The sequence below is a fragment of the Phaethon aethereus genome (assembly GCF_964289735.1).
Source record: "Phaethon aethereus genome assembly, chromosome: Z".
Lineage (NCBI taxonomy): Eukaryota > Metazoa > Chordata > Aves > Phaethontiformes > Phaethontidae > Phaethon > Phaethon aethereus.
In genome coordinates, this window is record NC_138577.1 from 46,771,420 (window position 1) to 46,793,105 (window position 21,686).

The 21,686-nt window shown below is 42.8% G+C and overlaps 1 protein-coding gene across 1 annotated transcript in view; it reads right to left on the reverse strand.

Annotated features, from left to right (window-relative positions):
- Positions 1-3,741: 3,741 nt before the first annotated feature.
- GOLM1 (golgi membrane protein 1) overlaps positions 3,742-21,686 on the reverse strand; it is a gene marked incomplete at both ends in the record, with an annotated part of 29,965 nt that continues 12,020 nt past the window's right edge. Inside the window, 7 exons of the mRNA XM_082013699.1 lie at positions 3,742-3,806; positions 4,135-4,248; positions 5,853-6,140; positions 7,393-7,522; positions 9,638-9,776; positions 15,654-15,756; positions 16,766-16,820. Of these exons, the coding sequence (XP_081869825.1) occupies positions 3,742-3,806; positions 4,135-4,248; positions 5,853-6,140; positions 7,393-7,522; positions 9,638-9,776; positions 15,654-15,756; positions 16,766-16,820 (894 nt within the window). The remainder of the gene's footprint in view (positions 3,807-4,134; positions 4,249-5,852; positions 6,141-7,392; positions 7,523-9,637; positions 9,777-15,653; positions 15,757-16,765; positions 16,821-21,686) is intronic.

The following is a 21,686-nucleotide window of genomic DNA, read 5'->3' on the forward strand; positions in this document are numbered from 1 at the left end:
ACTGAAATCAATTGTGTAGTAAAAGTCCTTGAAGACAGTGAGAAATGGAGTAAGTTATTTCTAGTTGTACTTTGTCTTTATTCTTCATGGTACTGGAGAATCTGCATAGCTACCACTGTAATAGTCACTAGCAACACAGGAACACAAGACCAAGGAGTGTATTTTAACTACTCTGCAACTTTATTTCAATCCTGTTGCTACTTTGCCATTGGAAAGGTGGGATTGCTAATTTTGTTCCATTGCTCAGTCAGCTCTTGCCTGACCTTCGTTCTCATGTTTTGATGGCAATGATACTGCTGGATCCTACTGCCTTTTGTAATGGTTGATACAGGTAGAAATTTCAGACAGGAGGAGCCCCAAACCTACCCTTTCCTTCCTGGAACACTTCTTCCTCCTGTGCTTCTAGATGTAAAACAGAGGTAAGTTGTTGTGTTGAACAACCTTTTGTTAAAAGAGCTTAAAAAAAAAAAAGTTTGAAAAGGTGACTTGCTCTTTGATAAACCATCCAGCCAAGTCTTACGTGGGCCATAAAAGCAAATCCTCCAGGTTTGACTGTGTTGGATAGGACAATTCTTCATTTTGGTGAGAATGGCTTCTTCCATACCGATGAGCTTGTAACTCGTCCTTGACCATGCAAGACATTTGTTTGTGCTTCTCCTAACATAGAGTTGTACTGTGGAGTAGTACCACTTCAACTCCATCAGCTAAGCAGCAGCACTGCTGAGCTAGAGCTGGAGAACAATGAAGAAACTCATGTGCAACACCCACTTGTCTGCCAGCAACTTGCACTTTCTTGAAATGAGCAGGAGTACTGCCCTGAAGACATGCTTTTCTCCATGTCTCTGCTGAGGAGGTTGCACACCATTTTACATGTTTACTTATCATGATTAATATACTCCAGTGCTTCTGTAGCTTTGCCAAAGGAATGAAAATGCTGGAAAAAGTAGTTGTAAAGATGACAAACTGGTTCTAGTACAGGGCCCTGAAAATTCATCTAGCTTTTGCTGCCACCTTGTAAACAATCACCAAAGCCTTTCTTGTCTTAAAACTCTTGAACTACATGACAGCAGCTTAAGGACAGACTTTGGTATTTCTCCAAAGGAAGCAGCAAGTAAAAAAGAAACCCAGCTCTACATCATTTATAGAACTAAGAAAATGGAAATTATCTTTCTCATTTTCATTAAGGTCAGAAGTAGATGAACTGTACACAATAAGGTAAATACACAGTAGAGAAGATTATTTTTATTTTAAAATGCTTATCTAAAATGGATCAGGCTTAGTTTAAAAAAAAAACATCAAGGACAAATGTTAACATAACCACAAAATGATTACAGCAAGGAAGTTTTCCCTGCCTTATGCCACTAAAAACTTTAGCGATGGACAACACTGTTAAAACCACAGTTCCAACTCAATCTTTTGCTTTGTTCAATTAAAAGTCCTTTAATTTTAATATTCTATATAGTAGACATACAGGCCCCTTGTCTACTAGAAATCTACCATCCCAGTTACACTCCTTTATGCTTTTGAACATTGGTCTTATGCAGGTTTTCAGACCCCCTGCTGTCAGAGGTGGAACAAGTGTGCTTTGTTCAAAGGTAGTCTTGTTCACAGAGCAGACAACATCTAGCTGGCTAGCGAGACACCCAGTCAGGTTTGTATACTGTACAGAAATACAGTCAAAACAGTTTTAAAAGAATTCTCTGGCAATATATTAATTATGTTAAGGATTTTGTTTTGTTTGTGATCTTTATCACTGTGAGGTTAAAGCCATTCATTCAGCTTGAATACAGTGTTTCACTGTACATTTTATACATATATATGCTTTCTAAATTCATTAACTTCATCTCACTGTTTGTTTACAGGGGAAGTGCTAAGAAAATGCCCCTTTTACTTAGAGTATGGGTAAACATTTTGTTGTTAAAACATGCCATTATTTGCAAAATAGAACTTAATAGCCCAAGTTTCCCAATACTTGTCAGTTGGGAGAGATGCTCATACCTCCTTTTATGTCCTGCTTACAAGTATTTGACTGTAGTAACCCAGACCAGTTAAGTCTGACTCGACTTAAATGGTGAAAAAAAAGAGCATAACAAAAAACTCAGTAATGGAAGTTAGTGCTTTTCTTAAACAGTTCACTGAGGTACTTGCCACGTGTAACTTGAATTGTTCTAAGTATTTAGGCTTAATGGGCACCATTTGACTTGAGCTCTGCCTTCCACTCCATGACAATTACTACTCTTTTCACACACAAAAGAACCCACCTTCCACTTGCTATTTAGACATCTTAAGGTATGGGAGTTGTAAACTACTGCACTGAGGAATGATACACCACAAAAGTAGTTAGAAAATGAAGCGCAGTAAGAGAAAGCGAAGACAAATTTGTATTTTCTTAAATGGAATTCCTGGTTGGGAAGTTGTTCATTGTCTGCTCCTGTGCTGTCTCGACAGAGGTTGGTTCATGCTTACAAAGATTGCTCCAAACACAGGTATCGGTCTTGACAACAGACGTGACTACAATCTTCAAAACTGGTTGCTACAGCCAGTGGGGGTTGGACTACAGTTAAGGGTGCCTTAGTGGTAACAGAGGGCACTTCTAGGTTACCACAAGTAAACTAGTTTCTAGTTTACATTCAACAAGTTACAGAAAAGACAGAATACAGAACATTAACAACATGATACATTGTACATAACACAGGACTTTAGAACAACTACAGATTCACCTGTGGGAGACAGATGTCTGTTAAATGCATCATCTCGTTTACCTGCTTCAGGAGACTGGCAGAGAAGATCAGTCACTTTGAACAGCTGAGATGATTGCTGTTCTACATGTCAGGCATTTGCCTTTCTACTTTTTAGCAGAAGATAGTGGCTGGGTGGAGTAAAAGAGTAGGTGTAGCACACCATTTTAGATGGCTTCTGTCATGAAAAGTTCAGGAGTTTGAATTTTTACACTCTGAACTTGTGCAGGTTAGTGGTAACTGAGCCATAGTGTGGCACTGATCGTGTGAATGGGAGTCCAACAAAGCTTTCAGAAGAATCTTGCTGCTAATCTCTTAATCAGAAGATGTTGTCAGAATCTTTTTTTTTTAAACCTAAAAGCAATGAACACAACCAGGACAGTGTTTCATCCTGGTAACAGATAGCATAAGCTAGCAATTTAATTTAGGAGGCCTAGGAAAATACTTCATACTGCATACCATCTGAGGACTATAGCCATGCTTTCTATCTACATTGCAGTAAAAAGGTGCCAGAATAGGCACATGGGTCAACTCCAGCACGGGCCATTTTTCATCCTTCCCATGTTTTGTCCAGGTAAGTTAGCTCCTCTTAAAACTAGGCTAGGGATACCTCTGTAGCGTTGCTCAGAAGAGAAATCCATCCTTGGCAGAGGATTCCTTCTCATCAACCACCAGTCCACACACACTGTTATTTAGTTTGACTGTACAAATTAGCCAACTTCAAAGTTACTATACTTACTGCTTAGCTGGTTTCAATTTTGTAATCAGTAGGAAGGAAAGCATCACTGCAGAGGACAAGCTGCTTTAAAACAAGCCTCTAGCGATTTAAGATTTTTTTTTTCCACCACTGAAACAGTACTAAAATTTCACAAGAAAATACTACTTCATTTGGGCCCTTATTGAAGCCTTGAGAAGACAATCAAAACATTCTCAGATCACTTTGCTTTCATCATTGCTGCATTTATACAAAGAGGTGACTAAGTTGCATCATGAAGCTCCTAGTTCACAACCTCTGTCGTTCCTCACCATGCTCAGGTAAGTGGTTCTTCACATCTTCAGGGTTTTGAACTAATTACGAAAAAAATAAAAAGGTACATAAATCTCTTTAAGAGGCAGAAGTGGTAGTTCATCTACAAAACAATCTAGAACACAGCAGGAGAAATTTTGAAAGGACTGTTAAGTACTGTACATTATAGGAAAGCTGCAGATACTCTCTCCACCACATGTTAAACAGTAGCTTCAGTTATGATATACAGAAAATATGTCACTGTCAGCATGAGGAAAAGCTCAAAGAACAGACAGAAGTGAGCTAGCTCTGCTACAGGATACCATTCAAAATATCACCTTAAGATTTTCAGTATGGGGTACTTCGGTTAAAACTTTTTTTTTTTTTTACCATTTTCAATCCCTGCAAGTGCTGCTTGCTTGTCCGTTTCTGACTCAGCTTCATTCTCATCTAAATTGTAATCAACATCCTTGTCCTGGTTGAGTGCTTCATGTTCCTGTTTGTCTGAAAAAACATTAAAATTAATTCGGTTTAGGTAATGCTATAAGGTCATCTGCACAAGACACAGTTCCTGTAACAATGTTCCACAGAATTTACTTTGCTGCTGAACAAATTGCTGTTTAGAGTAGGTTTCATACTATTTTTCCATTTGAACTGTTAAATTTCAGAGCAGCTTTTGCTTTGAATCTTGTCTGAAGAACTAGAAAAAGACAGAATCTTTTGGGATTTGGGAAGTGTGATACAAGTCAGCCAGCACTCAGACAGAAAGGAACAGCTTTAAACAATTTCAGCATACATTAAAGGACAGCCTAAGGAAAAGTAAAAAAACCTGAAGCCAATGCTGAAAACTTGACTGTGGTATTGCATTTAAATGTATTACCACCACCGTTAAAATGTATCTCAGCCTCCCCCCTTTTTGTTTTAGTTTGTCTATCAAGCAGAAAGCTGTGAAGATAGCATTAAAAAAGTACTTTATGATGTGCTAACTTGACGCTAAAGTGTTTCTCCGTAAGAGATTTTCTTGACCCTGTCATTAATTAATCTCAGTCAACTTCTGTTGACTAACTTGAGATTTCTTTATACAGAGAGCTCAGAAGTAAAGGGAAATGTTATTTCTCATTGCCAAACTGCTACCCTTATTTTTGTTAAACAGAAGAAGAATGTAATGGCATACAGGTATAAGCATACCCCAGTTAAGAGAGATTGGAGTCTGCTTCTGAACATTCTTAAGCCAAGCCCTCTAATTAGAAACAGTCGTGGAAAATTTTTAGCCTGATGTCATCTATGTTCATACCACCACATCAGTTATAGACCTAAAGGTCCTTTAAAAGAAGCTTTCATTGAAAAAGAAAGGATGCTTGCTCTAAGAATGTTTTTCTACCTTAGGGTCCTTTGTCTATGAGGAATCTGTGGAGTAAGGTATGGTATTTTTTCTGCACTATCAAGCCTGAAGAACAGCCTGCTAGTCTTTCTAGCTCACAGAAGCTCTGACCTTTCACAGGCTACATGGCAGAGTTGTTTCTTGCACTAATTGTTGGATGATTTTTTCACCTAATCTTTCTGCTCTTTATTTCTGTTAAAATGGAAGCAGTTTAGGTAACTTGTATTCACATCTCTTTGGGGGACAGCCTGCCCTGGCCAGCGTCTTTCTGGAGCAGTTGAAAAAATACTACAGCAATGCTGATGAGATTATTTCTCCCTGCCAAGTTATCAACAGCATTAACATCATTACTCATCATTCTATGAATGCATTTACTAGAAAAGCATGAACAGCATTTTTTGTGGGCATCAATTCCTGCTCTGACTCCCATAAGGCTTCTGCTTGATTATTCTGGGCTACTGGGTCTACCCAAGACAGAGTTCACCAAGACAGACAGAGGGATGTGTAGGTTCTGTTCAGGTTTGGCCACAACATGAATACTCTGCCGCTCAGTGCTGCGGAGACACGTGGTTCAGGGTCACATGTGCTGGATGCCAGAAACTGGCACCTTCACAACATCCGATCTTGTAATACATCCGTCCAGCTGCCACCACTGTTGCAGAAATTGTGCCCTATTCCAGACTTTCGTCTCTTTACTGTTCTTATCAGTACGTGGCCTGCTACCAACCAGCCTTTCCAGGGGTCGAGTCATCCTGTTTAGCATCATAACTTAGGAGCTGCTCCCTCTCAATTTCCTCACTGGCAGCCTGCTCTGCTGCTGGCTGTAATGCATCTTGCTCATCTATGTGTTTTTCAGCTTCAGATGGATTCAGCTCCTTCTCTGACTCAGGCAGCATCTCCTTATAACCTGCAGCAGTCTTGAGTAGATCCTGTGGGTTCTTCAGTTGACTAGAAAGCTTCTCCTCTTCTGCCTTAGGCTCTTGTTTCCTCATGTCAGCTAGACCATTTATTCGTTCTGTAAATGATAAAAATGTTTCTGAGTAAAAAACCTAATGCCTTTCATTGGTGGCACAAGTGAAGTACCTTTGATAAATACTGCTTTATCTTTCTCATTCAATTCTTGTTTCTCCTCTGAAAGAATACCTTTCAACCACAGCAGTTCCAAAGATAAAAAGAAAACAACCCAAGTTTTTTCTCCAGGGAACAGCTAAAGCATGAGACATTATCTACTGTCAACAGATTCACATTTCTATCTACTTAAAATTTTGGTATGTGCAGTTAATAAACTGGACAGGTGAAACAGAGCAGTTTAAATAAAACTAGCAGTGTGCTATATAAGCATCAGGTTTCAGTGTGTTACGTTTTGTTACTAACAATAAAACTGCTTTGGTGTTTAAAAATAGCTCAGGACAAAGCAGTCACATGAGCATATTTGCAAGTATACCAAGGCTGTTCTTATTTTTAAATAAATAAATTTAAATATTTTAAATACAAAGAGGAAGTGCAGGAGGGCTACTACTTTTAGCAGATATTGCCATATCTTTTTTCCTGAGTATCTGTATTTTTAACTAAAAAAAAAAATTTAAATTTGCCTAAATAAAATATACATATAGATGTTGTCTTCAATTGCTAGCTCTCCAAGAGTTGCATGCTCCCAAGATTGTAATCTAAGATAGCATGTAAGAATAATTAAATAGGAAATGCAAGACTTACACATGAGGATACATCCATGCAAACTAATAGTTTTTAAGAGTTTAGTGCCAAAAGCAACCATTAAGTTAACTAATCTGATCTCCAGTATATCATTTCCCTTACTTGCATTTTGCTCAGTGACACATGGGAAGCATGGATGTGTGTTTGTTTAAAGCCTAACTTTCAGCTATTCTGTAGGAAGGGGTAGCAGGCTATATGTGTTGAACTTATTTTTAAAAAGCAAATCTGAAACATGCTTGAAGGTCATTGCTTCCAAAAGCAGGGTATTTTCTCCATATTAAATCAGGAATATGACTCCTGTAAATTGTAAATTTTTGTATTTTCTTTTACAATGCAACTTGTCAATTACAACAAAACTGAACCAGTAGAAACCGTAGTAATAAAAATGCTTGAATAGATATTATACCTCTCCACACATGGAAAACTGATTAAAGCCCAGTCTACCGCTGTCACGTTTTCCATCTTAAGCTTCTGTACAAAAATGATTTTAAATGTTCAATTAAATCACAAACGTTCTTAACCAGTTGCTAGTAAGACAGTGATTTCCATCTCACCTTTAGCCTGCAGCGGGTCTATCTTTTTAGCGGTAGGTACTGCTTCAGGTACATCTTCATTGGGTTTCTGCTGCTCCAAGTCAGCCTGCTTGAACTCTGTTTGCGTCAAGGCTGGCAATTGAATATTAAGCTATAAAGTGAATGTACACAGATAAGCACTGGTCGATATAACTACTCCTCCATTTGGAAAAGGTAGTGAAAGTTAGGTAAGAATTCAGTAGGGGAAAAAAAAATCCTAACACATTCAGAAACATTTGGAGTGAAATTTTTATCAGCGATGCAAGTACCATACATATGGGCTCCCAACATACCGTCCAAGCGACAGGTGGTTCGGCCCTGCTGTGCCGGTGTGGGCTGCCAAGGCATCCCATGAGCTCGGGGTGCTGCTCGAGGAGGCACGACCTGCAGCTGAACCCGGCCCATTTAAATCAGCAGAATGGAACATCTCTCCTCTGAGGACCGGCTGAAAGAGTTGGGGTTGTTCAGCCTGGAGAAGAGAAGGCTCCAGGGACACCTTATTGCAGCCTTCCAGTACTTAAATGGGGTTTAGAAGAAAGATGGGGACAGACTTTTTAGCAGGGCCTGTTGTGATAGGACAAGGGGTAATGGTTTTAAACTGAAAGAGGGCAGATTATACCAGATGTAAGGAAGAAATTCTTTACTGTGAGGGTGGTGAAACCCTGGCACAGGTTGCCCAGAGAGGCAGTAGATGCCCCATCCCTGGAAATATTTGAGGTCAAGTTGGACAGGGCTATGAGCAACCTGATCCAGTTGCTGATGTCCCTGCTCACTGCATGGACTAGATGACCTTTACAGGTCCCTTCCAACCCAAAGATTCTATGATTCTATGATATATTTAGTATTACTATTATTAATTTTTATTTACTTATTTGACACTGGTGATAAAAATTATCGACAAACAAGAGCTTTCACTTTTTTTTTTCCAAGGAATTTTTTTCAACTGGCTAGTATTTCCTGTCTCTAATGCTTTGTTCACCTTGCTGGTCTCATACAATGCAGGTTCCCAGGATAAAAGGTCGCAAACTTCAGCAGTTCTCTGCCACCATTTTACACAAAGGACTGGACACAGACTGGAACCTAGGGGTTCTGAACCTAGGGGTCTCTGGGCGGATATTTTGACCATTTTCTCCCACCCACTTCCAGCTATTTGCAAAACCCACCTTCAATCCTCGTTGCTTTACCCTTTCCACTTCTGAACTCATAAAATTGTTTCTTCTAGTAACCTTTTCCTAGCCAGAGAGCAAAGGGCATATACCACCAAACTCCCACTGCCTTTGCAAAGAGAGCTGGCCACCCAGGTATGGGAGAAAGGCCCCATTGCAATCACATGTAAAAAAATGTAACTTCTGTAACTAGTGCTCATAGTCCTGAAGAAAATGCTATTTCAGTGCATAAAAATTAGTTGCCTTCTCACCCAGGAGCTTTCATTGTGTGTTTCTAGGGCCGTCTGTATCAAGTTTAACCAATCAGTCCCATCCCTGACCAAATCCTGCTTCACTGAAGAAGCATAATTCACACGCCAAGATGACAGGGTGATCTGAAATTTCCTTTTCTCAAGATTTCCTCCCGCCCTCTGTACTGCAGGAAGAGTCAACTGGCACACAGCCACCCTATGCAGCAAACCTGCCCTTATCCTACTAAGCCTCCTCATGTCACATACAGAAATGCCTTTTGTGGTTCTTCGACTCAGAATATCCAAAAGCAAACAGCTAAGACATTTGATCTTCCTCTCATTTCAACAGTAAAAGGCTGGCATTAGGATTTCTGTGAAAATTCATAGCTGATGGACCTCAAAGACCCTTGGAATACGATACCATATTCAAGGCTTACTGCTACTCTGAAGTGATTCACAATTTAGTCTCGCATTTAACGCATGCCTTCAACACACAAAGCAACTCAGTCCTTTAACAAAGCCAAAAGGAGCTGTGAACCAAAGCTTAGCAGTGTAAATACTCTTTAATGGGCTCCACTCCACTCCCTGCATCACCTCCCAAATTCAGACCCTCCCAGAGACAGAGTGATTTGCAGTCTCCTGCAGGATCTCTGCCTGCTCTGTCCTTGGAATTACTCCATTTCCCATAGATCAGAAACATTCAACAAATGTGAAGGAAAGCAGTGCAAAACTTAATGAGATAAGGTAAAGTTATTTGGAGATAGCAGAAAGGTGGAAAACTCCTTAAGAAATACAAAGAAAAAGGTATTTAAGTAATTACTGAAAGCATACCTGGCTATTTTTTTGGGGATCTTCTGAGAAGTCTTTATTTTCTTTGATTTGTGGTACACCACTACCCTTTTTTGTAAGCTCATCTATCCTTTCTTCACATTGTTCTTTTAATTCTTTCATTTGGTTGATGCACTGTGACCTGGAAAAAACATGAACAAGTGAATTTTCTTGTCTTCCACTAAGTCAATCTCAGTAAAGTAAAAATCATTTATGATCCCTGAAGCATTTCTAGTATGGTAACACAAATGTGCACTTGGATTTTAGCTAGGAAGAGGAAATAGCAAGATACTAGTTGAAATAAAAAACAGGTGTAAGCTACTGCTAGTAAACTTAACACCCTTTCTCAGTATTTCACTAAAGTGCAGTGCTGCAAGATGTAACAAAACATACGTTACAGAAATAGAGTTCATCAGTATCCATTATAAGTTCCAAAAGGAGTATTTCACAAATATGCAAGTAATGTATATCTTTTATATACCTTTGATAGTTACACGGTGCCATTAGTGCCTTAACCTTCCTGACATCAGGGGTCTTCTGTTCGCGGTTCTGTAGCCTGCCTTTCCCTCACTGCTCCGTAACCTCCAGGCCAGCCCTAGGATGTGGCAGCAGTGTTTTCCCTGAAGCTGCCAGGGCAGCGCTCTCCCCTTTCACGGCTGTGCTGAGGGTCCTGTGCAAACCCTGGAGTGTTGTCAAGCTGGGTTTCTCAGGGAATGTGACTGCCATCACAGCAAGATCACCCTTTCTCCCCCACTCTCTTCATAACCTGTTCCATAACTTTTGATTTGTATGAGAGGAAGAACAAGACGTAGTGAATAACAAAGCAGATAAGCATTACCCATTAACACGGGCTTAGAAACCAGTCATCATATGACCCCAAGTACACTTGGCTCCCACTGTGAACAGGAACAACCAGTAGTGTGTTTGAGTGGATCCCGATGAGAAGTGCATCATGCTAGGGGAAAATGTGGTGAAAAATCACCATCGCTGTCAGCACCCACTGCCCTGGAGAGTGTGCCCAAGGAAGAGGCTTGGCTGGGCATCACAGTTTCTCTTCCCTACTGGCCCCACCAGCAAAAGACTTTGTGGGATTTTTTTTAACCCTTTTTTCCTTTCACTCTCTCTCCTTTGGTTTCTTCCGCTCTAGGTAACTTTGAGTTCAATGTATACCACCAGCTGCAGACCCTGCAAACACATCTTCCTGCATGCAGAACCTCTCTCAGCATCCTTTAGACAACAACATGGTCAACATACTGCAAGTTTGACCACCTCCTCACTAAGGCAGAAGAGGGATGAATTTCTTCTGATCCTGGCTCTGGCAGAGTATTAATACCCCTGGTGGAACAGTAGCTGGTTCAGACAGGCATGTTCCAGTTTCTCAAGCTGCAAATAAGCTACTACCTAATCCAGAGGAATTCTCAGGTCACATGCCCTCTGCAACAGCAATTCACTCGTTTCTATTGCACTTTCATGCCTCTCCACCCCTGCTTTTTAAAAGCAAAAAATCTGTTCTGTAGTTCACACCCAGACAGGAAGAAGAGTGGCACACAGATTAATTACCTTTATTACTGTTTCTTCTTGACTAGAAATTATTCTGCTAATGCTAATACATGGAAAAGTCATCAAAATAAGCAGTGCTTCCTAAGTCTGTGAACATCAGACTCCATAAAACAACATAAGCTTGAGTTATACACCCATTCACTAATTTCTAGGAAATAAAAGGACATCAGGATTTCTTGCACCTCAGTTTGCAAGCTTGAGAAAGATGCTGCGTACAAACAACCTGAAGTTGGAGATAGATCAACCTTTCACAAATGCTCTTTCATTCCACACTGCTCATGAAAACAAAGTTCATCTAATGCCTGTGACAAATCCTCATAATTTTTGATTTACTGTCTGTGAAGGAATTCCCTTCTCATAAAAGGGATTTCTGGAGATTTGAATAATCTACTCATGCATACAACAACTTCTGAAGCCCAAGAACAGCACTAGTTTCTCCATCTCATCCTGTCGACATGATGTACTTCAAATGTACAAAACTAGCGCCCTAAATTCAGTCCCTGTGGCATGTTCTCTCACAAGATTAAATAGATTAGTTTCTGTGATAAAGAGCTCACTGACACACAAACAAAGAAGCCCAAGAAATTCCCTTCCCAGCTGCTCCCAGGCCCATCACAAGGCCCACCTCCATAACCTCAAAGGAGCAGAGAGGCACAAGGGCAGTGGGGAGCCAAAATTACAAGCTCCGAAGAAAGGACATCCTGTCCAGACCACCACACAGCCCCACTGCTGTCCCAGGTCAGCCTCAGCCCCAGGCATGAAATCCATCAAGATGAGTCAACAGGACCAAGGTGTTTCCTCCCCAGGGTGGGAGACACATGGGATGCAGGGGTAGAACATGACAGGATTGCATGAGACTTGTTATGGGACCAAATGCAGGGAAAGGCATGGATCTCTGGCAGGAACAAGCATGAGAAAAGAGAGAGGTAAGGGGATAAACCAAGTCAGTTACATGTAAACACATTGCTGGTAGGTGGGCTTGTCTGGCCGTGCCCTGCACCTGACAGCATAGTCTGTCCTGTTTCTTATTAAATGCCTTCTTAACGCTTTCCTGGCTGACAGACTCTCTGCTCAGTGTGTGCGTACACATGTATGGGGGGTGAGTGCAGAACTGGAGTCAGACCGGGGTGAGAGGGCTGTCCGTGGCTGGTGCAGGGACTGGTGCCAGCTGTCAGGTACACACATGAGCACGTTTCGCGCTAGCGGACCTCCACCCTCAGTGGAGCGGGATGAGGCTACTGGTGTGGCTCATGCTCGTGTGAGTGCTTTGTCTGTGTTAACCTGCGCACCTGACCACGTACAAGCATGCTCTGCATGCTCAGGAATGCACGTGCAGCCTCTCCCCTCCTGGGCTGCTGGATTTGCTGCCTGTTCCTCACTGTGAGAAACAGAGCACCTTTGTCCTCCAGGAGCAGTATCATCAGCTCCTTTCATCCCTGCCCAAAAAGACTACTTGTGCACTCGCACTCTTACACTTGTCAGGGCTGCAAATACCAAACTAATTATCAGACTTTTTACACACAGCAAAATTTCTAGAGAAGCGGCTACATAACTAACAAAGCCTCTAGGAACGAAAATGCATCTGAATATTGAAATATACTCAAAAGATCAATGCAGAGGCTTCCATTTCTCTCTGGTTGCTGCAGGAGAGAAGGGTCCGTGCTGCCAGTTAGTCTCTGCTGAACAAGCTCTACCACAAGTAGGCAGCACTGGGCACACTGCACCAAGGATATCTCAGTAAGTCAACTGCTAAGGAACATGCACTCCGTTTGCACACAATACCAGTAAGCTTACGTAACTCCTATGAACTTCTGTATGGAAAACACTAAACTTGCTCAAAAAAAAAAAAAAAAGAAAAAAGAAAAAACTTAGATGAAACTTCAAGACTTGGGCGTGAGAAAAACCAATTATTTTTGTGCCTTCTAAGTTAATAAATTTTGTTCTTATTCGTTCTACACGCAGAACTGATTTTATCACTGTCTTCTACAGTACAAGAAGTGTGATTTACAATGTGTGCAATTAGAAAAAGGCACTTGACTTTTGTCATCTTTTTATAACATTTTCAGGTATACAATAATACTCTCTCTTCATTTTTCCACTGGGCAAAGCATACTTCATACATAAGGTGTGAAACTTTCATCCATACAACTCCAAGTCAAAGGAAGAAACACTGGCATAGCACAAAAGCACATCTAATGGCCCCTCCTGCCAAGGCTTACTAAAGATGAAGAGAGGCAACATGTTGGTTACTCCCAATATTGAGGGGAGGAAGCAAGACAGATTAAAAGTAACATTCTGAGTCTTTGTAATAATAATTGTTTTTCCAGGCCCATAATCACATTGGGAAAATGTTGTCTGTAAGCATTTAAAATGACAGTATTAAGTACGCATTTAGTAACAGCAAAGAGAGGTGTATGTAACCAACTACAAATCAGAAGTCTGTTTCTACAACTGCCAGAACACAATGCAAAAGTTAGTAATGTAACTTACTGCAACAGTGAAATCTTAATGTTCCAACATTCCCCCATAAAGGTACACAACAAGCAGCATTTTAAAGAGACATTTATATATGGTCCTGCTAAAATTGTGTGAATGCTACAGGGTGCCCAAACTATAAATCATTCCATGAAAATCTGAGTGCAAAGTTTGTTCTCCTCACTTGCATAGCTGCAGAAAAGTCCAGAAATACAAAATGAACACTTAGGTGTTATTCAGCAAAGCTAGTGAAGAAAGCATTGTGCCTTGACTGAGGTAACTGCTTTTATGGACTCCCATGGAGAAGCTGCAGGAAATAGTGCACCTCTCAGGACCAGCTGGAGGCAGACCTGCTAGCTGAATCCTTGTTCAGCTAGCACATGGCCGAATTGTCATGCCTGTCTCTACATCTACCCCGATGCAAGCAAATCCATCTTCACCTCTGCAACTTGTTTAGCTCTTCACCTCAAGCCAGCCTTGACCCTGCAGCTGCACCCTCCGAATCCAACCTTCTGTCAAATGAAGAGGGATTCTTTACAGTACACTCCCATGAACAGGGACGCTCCATCGGTGATTTCCTCAAATGGAGCTGTTCTTGAAAACATTTCACCAGACATGGGCAATAAACCTGAGTTTTCAGAAACCAGACTCACTAAATTTTCCTTGTATCACTTCCCTGCATATGTATTTCAATCCAGTGTTTCAAGGATGTACCTCTCATGTAGAGCACGACAATACAGCACATATGTATGCCTACAGGTCCATTCATTCTTGCTGATTTCAGCTTTACAAGGCAGGCAAACAGATACTCTAACTAGCAAAGAACTATGAACAGAGATCCAGGAGTCCAGCTCTGTTATCTAACTAAACATCAAAGAGTGCAGTACACAACAAACTTAGAGGGAAAAAGTACCTTAACAGACACCTAAGTGCAATATGGCTTAATAGAAGGTTGGTACAAACTTAAGTCTCCAACTTTCTTCTACTTTTCTGTTTGAAGTCCTAAATTATTAGAACTCCGCCAGTATAATCCATCTGGATCATCATTACTAAATGAGTAAAAATGCCCTAAAAAAAAAGAGTATGCAACCAACTGGTAATCAGTAAGTATCCCAAAAGCACTTAAGCAGGGGAGAAAAAAAAAACAAACAACGAACAACAAAAAAGGTATTTCAAGTTTGGCCTGCAGAATTCAAGTTCTTTGATTGCCATGCTGAACTTTAGTGTAATTCCTACAAAATCTGGCTAAACAGTGGCTGCTGAAAAAATATGTATCACTGGAGCAATTATATTCTTGATGAAAAATTATTAGAACACGCAAACAGCAAATTCTGTTGGTTTTCTATATCTACGCACCAGAGAGAAGATATAATAGGATGTGAAGACAGGTATAGGGAATAAGAACATTAGTAAACAGGAAAAACCCAGAAGAAATTCCTAGACGTACCAGAAATGTGTATTTAGTGCAACGATACTGATAAGCACTAGTGTTCAGTTACTCACACCTTATAATTCAGTGGGAAATCTGAACAAAAAAACATGACTAGGTATGAACTGTAATGCAGAACACATGGCTCTGACCATAACTGTACCAGCAATTTTCTGAGACCTCTGGCGGCTCAGTGAGGTATAGCTTCTCATCAGGCATTGCCCTGTCCTAGCTCTTAGATTCTTCAGAGTTTGGCCTCTTTGTGTTTTAATTTTCCCCCCAAATCTTAAATGAGAATATGGCTACCTTTCTCCTCCTGCAATGGAAAGATTATCAAGAGCATCAAGAGTGTGAGAGAAGTCTGTGAATGCTGAGATGTCAAGTGTTGCAAGGTCTACGCTCTACTGTGAGCAATTTTAGAAGATGTGTCAGGTGTTATCTTGACCTTAACAACGTACATTTACGACTAGTGCTATAGCTATCACAAGACTATTCTGGGTTATAAACAAGTCACTTGCAACTCCAGGAGTTATCTTTCAGAAAGAACATACTTACAGGTCATATGAGAACTTCCTCTGAAGGTTAGTCTGGTTCTTCTGAAACCAGTACACATCCAGCTGTAGCTTTCCATATTCCGTCTGTAATTCTTTCAAGTGTTCTGACCAAAACAGGATTTAAATATACATTAAAATACATACACATACCCACATATATTACAATAGAAGTATCAAACAACAGATCAAGAGTAAGCATGCTAACTCCATCCATCTGTCATGCTCACTACATTTTGTATACAAATGCATAGATAATTGCTGAATTTTTTCATCAAGATGCACAAGAGTGGGTAAAATAGTCTTTCAGCCTAGCATATTAACAAACACAGTGTAACATAGATTTTTTACTTCCTTTTCTTCCTAAGGAATACTCTAACTTGTTTGCAAACCCTTGTGCTGCTAGGTTTCAGCCCAGGAAATCCTTAGGTCTGTGAAATACTGCTCAGAACATAGTATGAAATGGCATTCATGTTTATTAACCATCTAAAGACAAGCTTACAGTGCTTCCCTAAATAATGTGATTTACAGATATGTTCCTGAAAAAGAGGCACCTATGATTTAGAGTTTTCTTCCTGATAGAAAGCTCTGTGTGAGGGCACCAGCAGAAGGCACCACAACATATTTACCTGTTTATAGAACTTAGGATCGATTCCCCAGACTTCCTGAGGAATAAATTGATAACAATAATCTTGAAGCACCAACATGAATAGAAATTAATTAGACCAAGTCTTCTTATTTAATATAGGAGTTTGTGAATTCCCCCTGTGCTAAAACACATGACCCAAACACATCAAGGAGGCATGCAAGAATACACTGCAAAAGCTAGAATGAAGAAAAAATACATTAACAATACACACAGAAGATAGTTTTATTCTATATTGTATCATAAGGGTCAGGAGTCCTACATGAAGCACTACACGGACAAATCCTTCTACCATTGAGGCAGATTAGTCTGACACGTCACTGAACTAGGTGCAAATGCAGGATCTAAGTCACCAGAGCTCCTGCATTGTCCCCATGACTTGAAGAAAGGCAGCATTCTCAGAAGACACCAGAAAAATGCAAGTGTTAAAAACCAACATGAGAGAGAGGCAGGGGGGTATTATGACATACCTCGTAGACTCTGGATCAATCGTTCATTTACTGTGATGTTACTCATCAGCACCGCCTGGCGGGAGCAAAACAGAAAACGATGTTTTAATTGCAAAGGACCTGTGTTATCGTTAGTATTATAAATGCCACCAACCAAAGCACTTGTAACAAGATCTTTTCTTTGTGAAGTGCTGAGTTACAGACGAACACAAAATTCTTTTACCTCCTCTAGATATTTGCTATTGCAAACAACAAACATTCATTTTAACCAAGATTTCCCGGTAAATGGGGATGGGGACAGAGATGGAAATATCACTGCACTTGAACAAAAAGAGGAGGAATTTAAAGAGCCCACTGCTAAAATTGCTTGCTGCTTTACTCTGGTTTAATCTTACGATTGCAGTCACAGTTAGATAGAGGAAAGGGAAGAGGAGAGAGAGAAGAACAGAAAAGAACATTTGGGGTTGGAAGGGACATTTAAAGGTCATCTAGTCCAAACCCCTGCAATAAGGGGGCTCGGACTAGATGACAACTTGAACTAGATCAGGATGCTCAGAGCCCCGTCCAACCTGACCTCAAATGTTTCCAGGGGTGGGGCATCTAGCACTTCTCTGGGCAACCTGTGCCAGGGTTTCACCACCCTCACAGTAAAGAATTTCTTCCTTACATCTGGTATAAATCTGCCCTCTTTAGTTTAAAATTATTACCCCTTGTCCTATCGCAACAGGCCCTGCTAAAAAGTCTATCCCCATCTTTCTTCTAAACCCCATTTAAGTACTGGAAGGCTGCAATAAGGTCTCCCTGGAGCCTTCTCTTCTCCAGGCTAAACAACCCCAACTCTCTCAGCCTGTCCTCACAGGAGAGGTGTTCCAGTCCTCTGATCATTTTTGTGGCCTCCTCTGGACCTGCACCAACAGATCCATGTCTTTCCTGTGCTGAGGGCTCCAGACCTGGATGCAGGACTCCAGGTGGGGTCTCACCATAGCAGAGAGGCAGAATCACCTCCCTTGACCTGCTGGCCATGCTTCTCTTGATGCGGCCCAGGATGCGGTTGGCCTTCTGGGCTACAAGCGCACATTGCTGGCTCATGTCCAGCTTCTCATCCACCAGTACCCGCAAGTCCTTCTCAGCAGGGATGCTCTCAATCCCTTCATCCCCCAGCCAGTATTGATACAGGGGCTTGCCCCCACCCAGGTGCAGGACCCTGCACTTGGCCTTGTTGAACCTCATGAGGTTCACATGGGCCCATTCCTCAAACTTGTCCAGGTCCCTCTGGATGGCATCCCGTCCCTCAGGTGTGTCAACCACACCATTCAGCTTGGTGTCACCTGCAAAACTCCTGAGGGTGCACTCAATCTCACTGTCTATGTCAGTGATGAAGATATTAAAGAGTACTGGTCCCAGACCTCTGTACTGGGACACCACTCATAATCGATCTCCATCTGGACATTAAGCCATTGACCACTACCCTCTGGGTGCTTCCATCCAACCAATTCCTCATCCACGCAACAGTCCACCCATCAAATCCATCTCTCTCCAATTGAGAGAGAAGGATGTTGTACGGGACCATGTCAAAGGCCTTACAGAAGTCGAGATAGATGACATCGGTAACTCTTTCCTTGTCCACTGATGTGGTCACTCCATCATAGAAGGCCACTAGGTTGGTCAAGCAAGACTTGCCCTAGGGGAAGCCATGCTGGCTGTCTCAAATCACCTTCCTGTCCTCTAAGTGCTTCAGTATAGCTTCTAGCAAGGTCTGTTCCATGATCTTCCCAGGCACAGAGGCCAGGCTGACAGCTTGGTAGTGCCAAGGGTCCTCCTTGGAACCTTTTTAAAAATGGGTGCAATGTTACCCTTTTTCCAGTCTCCAGGGACTTCACTTGATTGTCAGGACTTTTCAAATATGATGGAGAGTGGCTTGGCCACTACATAAGCCAATTCCCTCAGGACTCTGAGATGCATCTTGTCAGGTCCCATAGACTTGTTCACGTTTCTCAGGTGGTCTTGAACCTGATCTACTCTTACAGCAGGTCGGACTTCACTCCTTCAGTCCCTGTCTTGCAGTTTATCCACTTGAGGGGTGTGGGAAGAGAGGTCGCCAATGAAGGCTGAGGCAAAGAAATCGTTAAGTACCTCAGCCTTCCCCTCACCTGTTGTTACCAGTTTGCTCATCAAGGGGGCTACGCTTTCTTTGACCTTCCTCTTCTGGCTGACATACCTGTAGAAGCCCTTCTTATTATTCTTTGCAATCCTTGCCAAGTTCAGCTCCAGTCGTGCCTTGGCCTCCCTCATCCCATCCCTACACAACCAGGCAGTGTTCCTCTACTCTTCCCAGGACACCTGTCCCTGCTTCCACTGCCTGTGCCTTTCCTTCTTGCCCTTTAGTTCGATCAGCAGGTCTCCTCTCAGCCATGCCAGCCCCTTGCCTTCCTTTCCTCATTTCTTACACCTGGGGATCGAGAGCTCTCATGTTCTGTTGAAAGCATCCTTAAAGATCTGCCAGCTCTGTTCTGCCCCCTTGTCCCCGAGGGCAGTTTCCCAGGGGGTCCTATTGACTAACTCCCTGAAGAGCTGGAGGTTTGCTTTCCTAAAATTCAGGGTCCTGACTTTACTCTTCGCCTGCCCCATGTCCCTCAGGACTGCGAGCTCCACCAGTGCATGATCACTGAAGCCCAGGCTGCCTCCAATACTGATGTCACCTGTTAGCTCACTTGCACTGGTGAATAACAGGTCCAGTATGGCATCCCCTCTAGTAGGGCTGTCTCTTACCTGGCACAGGAAGTTACTCTCCATGCATTCCAGGAGTCTCCTGGATTGCCTACAGCTCACCATGCTACTTTTCCAGCAGGTGTCAGGGTGGCTGAAGTCCCCCAGCAGTACAAAAGCCTAGGAGTGCAATGCCTCATGGAGCTTGAGTAAGAAGGGTTCCTCAGTAGGCTCCCCTTGATTGGGCGGCCTGTAGTAGACACCAACCACAAGGTTCCCTTGGTTGCCTCAGTGTCTGATTCCTATCCATAAGCTTTCAACCTGTTCATGGCTATTCTTCAGAGACAGCTCTTCACACTACCCATTTCTTGATATAGAGGACAATTCCTCCACTCCTCCTTCCTTGCCTGTCCCTTCTGAACAGCCTGTAGCCATTGATAGTCACAGTCCAGTTGTGGGACTCATCCCACCAAGTTTCAGTAATGGCAACAAGGTCATAGCTTTCTAGCAGCACGGTGGCTTCCAACTCCTCCTGTTTGTTGCCCATGCTGTGTGCATCAGTGTCGAGGCACTTCAGCTGGGCTGTTGGCTGTGTCACCTTCTTAGAGGAACACCCTCTAATTTCTTTCAGGTCTTTTGCTAGTGTTTCCCTGTTGGCTCCAATCACCTCAGGAGCCCCTGGTTCATTTCTGTAAGACTTCAAGTATGCTGTGGTGTAGACAGCACATCTCAGAGCAACAGGCTGAGGGACCTCACCAGCACCCCATCCTTTCTAACCTTGGCATGTCATCCCACAGTTTTTCACAGGCAAGCCTGATATTATCCCCCTTGCCCTTCAAGTCTAGTTTAAAGCCCTGTCAATGACCCCCACTAGCTTGTGAACAAAGATCCTCTTCCCGCCTTGAGAAAGGTGCATCCCATCTGACACCAGCAAGCCAGGTGCCATGTAGGCCATCCCATTATCAATAAACCCAAAACTGTGGCAGTGACACCTGTCACAGAGCCATGTATTAATAGACTGGGCCCAGATGTTTCTTCGTATGTCACTGTCCACAACTGGAAGGAGAGAGAAAAAATAACCTGTGCTCCAGATTCCCTTACCATCAGTCTCAAGGCCCTGAAGTATCTTTTGATCACCCTCGGACTATGTGTTGCAGATTCATTGCCACCCACATGGAAGAGCAGTAACGGGTTGTAGTCCAAGGGACGTACCAGGCTAGGAAGTATCCTAGCGATGTCCTTAACCCAAGCCCCAGGGAGGCCTCAGACTTCCCTAGAAGTGGGGTCTCTCCAGCATATTGGACCCTCTATTCCCCTCAGAAGGGAGTTGCCTACAACTATAACCTGTCTTTTCTTCCTTGTGGAGGTAATCATGATACAGGGGCAAAGCCCTTCTGACCTCGGCAACACCTCTAGTGTAGATGGACCATCATCCACATCATCCATGAACTGGCCTTCCACATCCAGAGCCTCATACCTGTTGTACAGAGGCACCTGGGGAGGTGAGGTGTGCAACAAGGGGCTTCACCTGCTGCCTTGAGCATGGATTTGCTTCGAGTTGTTCCTTTCCTTTAAGTTACTGCCTTCAGCCTGACAGGATAAAGGACCCCCTTGATCTTGGTTATTTTCTGGCGGCTGTTCCTGTGTCTGTCTCAGGGAGGGCAGAGCATGGTTCCACAAGTCCACCTCTCCCAGCATCTCCCTGATGCCCATTAACCTTTCTACCTCCTCTGGTAGCTGTGCCCCCAGGCTGAGCAGATCACCCACCTGGTCACATCTCACACAGCTGTTCTCCCTGCTCCCATCCATTACCAGTGGGAGGCTCTGGCACTCTCTGCAGCCTGAGACCCGGATGGCTGCATGTTTCCACGGGAGCTCTGTCTGGGTTGCCACATCATTCTGGCGGACGTGGCTTTCCACTGGTTGGATACTGCAGCTAAGCTCCTCCTGAGAGGGTGATGACCACCAACTGGACTCACTTCTTGAGCAGGCAGGGCAACTATGGCCTTGCTGGGCACCCTTCCGCGCACACTGCCGCACCATGCTCTGCTTGCCCACGCTGTTCGCAGCGCTCCTGTTCGCTGGCGCTCCCCAGCTGCTTTTTACAGGCGTGGGACTGGGCCGCCATTGCTCTGGCGAGGCGCAGGCCTCACCAGCGTCTCCCACAAGAGCTGCCAGCTCCTGGCGGGTCTCTCCGCCGCCCTGGCGTTTCCCTGCCCCGGGAAAACCCACTGCG